Source organism: Lampris incognitus, chromosome 4 (assembly GCF_029633865.1).
Source record: "Lampris incognitus isolate fLamInc1 chromosome 4, fLamInc1.hap2, whole genome shotgun sequence".
NCBI lineage: Eukaryota > Metazoa > Chordata > Actinopteri > Lampriformes > Lampridae > Lampris > Lampris incognitus.
Genome location: NC_079214.1, coordinates 63251939 through 63258188, shown reverse-complemented (window position 1 = coordinate 63258188; position 6250 = coordinate 63251939). Strand labels below are relative to the sequence as shown.

Sequence of the window (6250 nt, the reverse complement as noted above, 5' to 3'; positions counted from 1 at the left end):
CCCGCCCCCGACGCTGACATACGGCGCCGCGGAGCAATGAGACGGCGGGGATTTGCGTGCGTCCGGGCTCCGACCAATGGCGTCACCGGGGGGGCGGGGCCCGGGTTTTTTCCTGGTAGGTATGCCTTGAAGCTTCAAATGGTGCGAAGCCCCGAAGTCACCGAAACTTCTGCAACTCCGGGGGAAGCTGCGCACTCGGAGCTCGGCCGTGCGAGCGCGTCCTTCTACTGTCGCACATCTCCAGCCGGGCTTTCTCTTCTATCATGCACGGCACCCATGTTACCCTCCGTATGCTGCTGCTGCTGCTCCTCCTCTCCGTCCTCTGCGCCGGGTCGGAGGCGCTGACTGGTGAGTAACCGCTGGTGCGGTGCGGAGGCTTACCTCCGCTCCGCACGGTGGAAGTTACTCGCCGCGACTTCGCAGCGTTTGTCTTTCTTTCTCTTCGGTCTGACTGAAAACCGCTTTGTTTTTAGTTGGGATTTTTTTTTTTTTTTGCCAAATCACGAGTTTGTCACAACGAGCCGACGGCTGTTCATTTCTCAGATATAGATGAACCCTGCAGCCAATGCATACCTACTGTACTTGCTCCATGGCTGCAGGATCTGCGGCGTGCAGGCAGGCAGGCAGGCAGGCAGTCAGTCAGACAGTCAGTCAGACAGTCAGACAGTCAGACAGGCAGGCAGACAGTCAGTCAGGCAGTCAGTCAGTCAGGCAGTCAGTCAGTCAGTCAGTCAGACAGTCAGTCAGTCAGTCAGACAGTCAGACAGTCAGTCAGTCAGTCAGTCAGTCAGTCACAGTCAGTCAGGCAGGCAGGCAGACAGTCAGTCAGGCAGTCAGTCAGTCAGTCAGACAGTCAGACAGTCAGTCAGAAAGTCAGTCAGGCAGGCAGGCAGTCAGTCAGACAGTCAGTCAAGCCAGCAGTCAGTCAGGCAGTCAGGCAGGCAGGCAGTCAGTCAGGCAGTCAAGCAGTCAGTCAGTCAGTCATTCAGTCAGGCAGTCAGTCAGTCAGTCAGTCAAACAGGCAGGCAGTCAGTCAGTCAGGCAGTCAGACAGGCAGGCAGGCAGGCAGGCAGTCAGTCAGTCAGTCAAGCAGTCAGTCAGGCAGTCAGTCAGGCAGTCAGTCAGTCAGGTAGTCAGGCAGTCAGTCAGGCAGTCAGTCAGGCAGTCAGTCAAGCAGTCAGTCAGGCAGTCAGTCAGTCAGGCAGTCAGTCAGGCAGGCAGGCAGTCAGGCAGGCAGTCAGTCAGTCAGTCAGTCAGTCAGGCAGTCAGTCAGTCAGTCAGTCAGTCAGGCAGTCAAGCAGTCAGTCAGTCAGTCAGTCAGTCAGTCAGTCAAGCAGTCAGTCAGGCAGTCAGTCAGTCAGTCAGTCAGGCAGTCAGTCAGGCAGTCAAGCAGTCAGTCAGTCAGTCAGTCAAGCAGTCAGTCAGTCAGGCAGTCAGGCAGTCAGTCAGTCAGTCAGTCAGTCAGTCAGTCAGTCAGTCAGTCAGTCAGGCAGTCAGTCAGTCAGGCAGCCAGCAGGCAGCCAGCAGGCTTGTGAGGCTGACCACACAGTGATGACCTGCATGTTGTTGTCTGCAGATGTTGCCTCCAAACTCTTTGAAACGACAGGTACACTTACATGAGGTCTACCGGGTTAGTGGCCAGCAGAGGTTTGTGTTGGAAAGTTGACTGATTTTCTTTCCCCGAGGGAGAAATTTGTGGGGGTTTTTTTGTGTTGATAGCTGAGAAAGCTTAACAATAGTGTCTTGCAGGTGCAATATGAATGATGACCTGTGTGAGTATTGTTTCACTAGTCTACCAGCTGAGTTTGGCTGTAGCAGTTTACAATGGTGGAGCAGTAGAAAGTTAGCTAAATTTCCAGTCACCAAGGAAGAAATTATCATTATCATCATTCTTCTTCTTCTTCTCCTTATTATTCTTATTCTTATTATTGTTATGATTATTAGCTAGCAGAAGATGGACGGTTTAGCAGTCAGTGCTGGTGAACAGCTGGATGGCAGCCAGCCGTGGGGTGAACGAGGACTTGCTGGCTGTTGTTAATTGATGTCTGGAGTTGATTAGTGGCCAACACAATCAATTGATTGTGGCCGGCGGCGGTTTAATGTAGATAGATGTCTCGTCCTCTGTAAACCAAGGAAGGAGTCACTTTATTTGTCATGGCTGAAAAGGTGAAGCATCAAACGGTTGTCCACGCTGCTGCACAATCTGACTGGTGGAGATGCAATGACTGATGACTTCTGTTGTGTACTGATGTCTGAAGTTTTGTACTTTAAGAACTAACCAGTCTGTCTCCAGACTGAGCTAACACAACCCGGGTTGTCAATTGATCGGTGGCCAGCAGAAAGTTGACTAATTTTCAAGTCACCATCCGGCCCACATACCGCCTGGAATGAGGGCACTTGGGCCAGATCTGGGCCAGAACCAAGCCACAGCAATGCCGCATGTGCCACATATTTGCCAAAGGTGGCCCATATTTGTTGTGTGATATTTGGGCCATATTCACCATTTACCACACGGGGCCACTTCAGGGTCACATCCAGATCACATGTTGCCCAGAGCACCGCATCTTTGCCAAAAAAGGCCCACATTTGATTTGGCATATTTGGGCCATATTTGCTATTATACATGTGGGCCACTTCAGGGTCACATCCAGTCTGTCAGGGCCAGAAGAAGGCCGCCAGTGCCGCATCACTGCCTGAAGTGGCCCACATCCGGATGCTGTCGGGGAGCTGAAAAGGCCAAACACTAAACAATAGTCTACGCTGGTATGATGTGTGTGTGTGTGTGTGTGTGTGTGTGTGCGTGTGTGTGTGTTACTTCTTTCCCATTTCCATAGGCCACTCTGAGTTGGAGACGGATGAAGTGGTTCCCGTGGTCCTGTTCAGGGGGGAGGAGGAGGACACCCACCTGTTGCCGGAGCTGGCCCGCCGTCGCCGTGGCCAGCGCTCCCTGGACTCCCCCGGGGCGGCTCAGCCCGGCAAGGACAACCTCATTCTGTCCTTGCCCGCCTTCGGACGGAGCCTTTTCCTAAACCTGAGGAGGGATAACACGTTTCTGTCAGACAACTTCGTGATAGAGGAGAGGGGGAAGGAGAGGAGCGCCACCCTGTCCCACAGCCCGCCGGAGAACCTCTGCTTCTACTCCGGGTGGATCGTGAACCACACCGACTCCTTCGCCGCACTCAACACCTGCGGCGGCCTGGTAAATATTGATAACACCACCTGTCCTGGTGGACGCATGGGTTTTTCGAGCTATTTGAGGGGGGTCAATATGTGATGCCAACGGTTCTCAACAGGGGGGGTCGCGGCCCAAAAAGCGGCCCCTCAGGGAGCTGCTGGGGCCGGGGGGTGGGGCCCGGGGGGTGGGCGTGTGTCCCTTTTAAATGACAGGGACTTGGTGAAAGCTTCAGTCACAAAACATCAAGACACAAGAAGCAATTATTCAGCTAAATAAACAACGCTTATTCAGCTTAATAGAAAACATAATTATTCAGCCAAGTAATGGCGAGCGGGTAACATTTTGGATTTTGGCAAGGTCTTTTACTGCCGTGAAGGAAAAACTTGAGGCCCTTCTTTTCTCTCTAGCATAGCAACAAGATAGGTGCGTTTATTTGCAGAAGAAAGGAAGCCTGTGCGGGTTGTGTGCCATAGAGACCTCTCTGTACTTCTCAGGAGGTTTGGTATTTGCTGGCAGACGGGGCGCATAGTGAAAACCTGGCTCAGGCCGAGCTGATCTGGACGGGGATTGTGTCATTTTCTTATAGCCACCACGCCACGCCACTATCCATCCACCCATTATCCAAACGAGTTCCCTGGTGCTGCCCTAGTATTACATACAATATGATGGCCTGGGGCGTCCGGGGGTGGGGGTGGGCGTGGCGGTCTATTCCGTTGCCTACCAACACGGGGTCGCTGGTTCGAGTCGCCGCATTACCTCCGGCTTGGCCGTGATGTGGGGATGTGTCCTGGTCGCTGCATTAGCGCCTCCTCTGGTCGGTTTGGAGGTGGTACTGGGGGGGGGGGGACAGAAACTCCTCACTGTCAGGTGAAAAGAAGCGGCCGGTGACTCCACGTGTATGGGGGGAGGAGGCATGTGGTAGTCTGCAGCCCTCCCCCGGATCAGCAGAGGGGGTGGAGCAGCGACCGGGACGGCTCGGAAGAGTGGGGTAGGTGGCCAGGTACAATTGGGGACAAAAAGGGGGAAAAATCCCCCCCCCCCCAAAAAAAAGAATATGATTACCTTCTACTTCCTGTAGGTGTCACACCCTGGTGTGTGCTGTGAAGGGGTGATGGGTAAATGAAAGAGTTTGTTTAGTGAATATTTGAGGATTACTGTAACTCACTTTACACCACCTTTCCTGCTCTGTGTGGAGTCAAGTGGGATAAGCTCCACCAGTTGCACTGCAGTGTGCACAGATGACGTTGCGACGATGACGGGCAAAGACGGGTCATCGGGTCTCCTGCCGGGGGCCCTCAAATATTTCCATGGACACGCGGGGATTTGGGGGCAACAGGGTTGAGAAGCGCTGTCCTAATATTTACTCGTAGTCCTCGTCCTGGTTTCTGTATCGTGGGCCCGCGCAGCCTTGAAACCAGGTTTTATGAGTCTCCTTGGTTGGCGCTTGCGTCGCTCTTAGTTACTACAAGTGAATCTGTGCACACCCGGTTCTGCAGCTGCCTCCCGGGGCCCCTGCTGCAGCAGTCTCTTCAGGTGGATTTGCCCAACTGTGGTCAGTTGGTCTGCTGCCCAGTCAGCGGACTGTCTGCTCCCAGTCAGTCAGCAGGTCACTGAGGGCATGACGGTCGCCTTGGCGGCAGTCCGCCGTGCAGGATGAGAGGCATGACGGTCGCCATGGCGGCAGCTCTTCATGCACGATGAGAGGTCGCTCTGTCTCTGACACGCGGTGCAGTGCAGCAGGTGCACACACACGCGCACCCTCATTGACTAGTTAGTCCCTAGCCTATAACCCAAACCATCAGCCACATGCCTAACCTTAACCCTTACTTCACCTTAACCCCCCCAATTGTACCTGCGAGCTACCCCACTCTTCGACCAGAACACATACCCACATCCGGCTCCCCCACCCACCCCCGCAGACGCGGCCGAGCGTGTCTGTAGGGACGCCCGACCAAGCCGGAGGTAATACAAGGGGATTCGAACCGCCGATCCCCAGGGAATAGACCGCCGCGCCACCCGGATGCCCCACTTCAACTTCAGCTTCAACCTAATTCCTACCCTAACCGTGAACCCCAATTCTAACTCTAAACTAGACCCTTAAAGAAGTGGGGGTCGACAGACAAGTCCTCACCTCGTCAAAAGTGTTCCCACTCTTGACGGTTCAAGACCCGGAATGATCCTCACAAATACCACCGAACAAGTTGCTGGCGATACTGTAGGGCCGGTGGTTCAGCTCTTGTGTTCTGGGGTTGATCTATCTGCTGGACGGACCAGTCTCAGAACGGGAGCTTCTCTACACGTCGACGTCATGTGGCGTCATTGCAGCAGGCTGAACGTTGTCCCCACAAATTCTTCCAAAACCTCGGGTCGGGGTGGTTGCAGCCCCAGCACAGCCACAGGCATCTCACTTTCTCAGTGCTGCTGGTTGGGTGCTTCTTCTTCTTCTGTTTTTTTTTTTTTTACTGGTGTTGGTCAATCACTGTGTTGTTTATGTGACTGGGGATCAGTTCGAGCAACACACACACACACACACACACACTCATATAGTCAAGCAAACACCAAGCCTCGCATGCATGTGTATGTTTTTGTGCCACAAAATGGCCGCGGTCAGATGGGATCCCAGGGTTTCCATGCATCCTGGAAAACCTGCAAATGCATAGTTTTCCAGTCAAGGCGGTCAAATTGATTAAATGCCTTGGAAATATTAGAGGGCACGAGGTCATGTACAGTATTACTGTAAATTCAAGTTATAAAATTGTATGTTTATCCGCCGAGATGGCATATTTTTAGCACAACGTGTAGCTGGAATGGTGTATTTTTAGCTGCTGGGACGTCATGCTGGGTTCGAGGTTTGGCCGGTGAGTTCAGGGACCAGCTAAACGTTACACAGTCCCCTTAGAGCCGATAGTTAGTACTGAACAATATGACCCTCTGTGAGCAGAGGCTCTCATGTATATCCATGGGAAATGGCCTTGAGGAGTCCTTGAGAATGAGTTCGAATCCCGCACCGGGCAAGAAAATAAGCGGTTACATTGGTGGCAGCGGTGGGATCCGGAAGTGTGCAGATCCTCAGAA

At 53.3% G+C, this 6250-nt stretch overlaps 1 protein-coding gene across 1 annotated transcript in view; it reads left to right on the top strand.

Moving 5' to 3' along the window:
• Positions 1-263: 263 nt before the first annotated feature.
• adamts17 (ADAM metallopeptidase with thrombospondin type 1 motif, 17) overlaps positions 264-6250 on the top strand; it is a 124656-nt gene continuing 118669 nt past the window's right edge. Inside the window, exons 1-2 of the mRNA XM_056279402.1 lie at positions 264-348; positions 2835-3199. Of these exons, the coding sequence (XP_056135377.1) occupies positions 264-348; positions 2835-3199 (450 nt within the window). The remainder of the gene's footprint in view (positions 349-2834; positions 3200-6250) is intronic.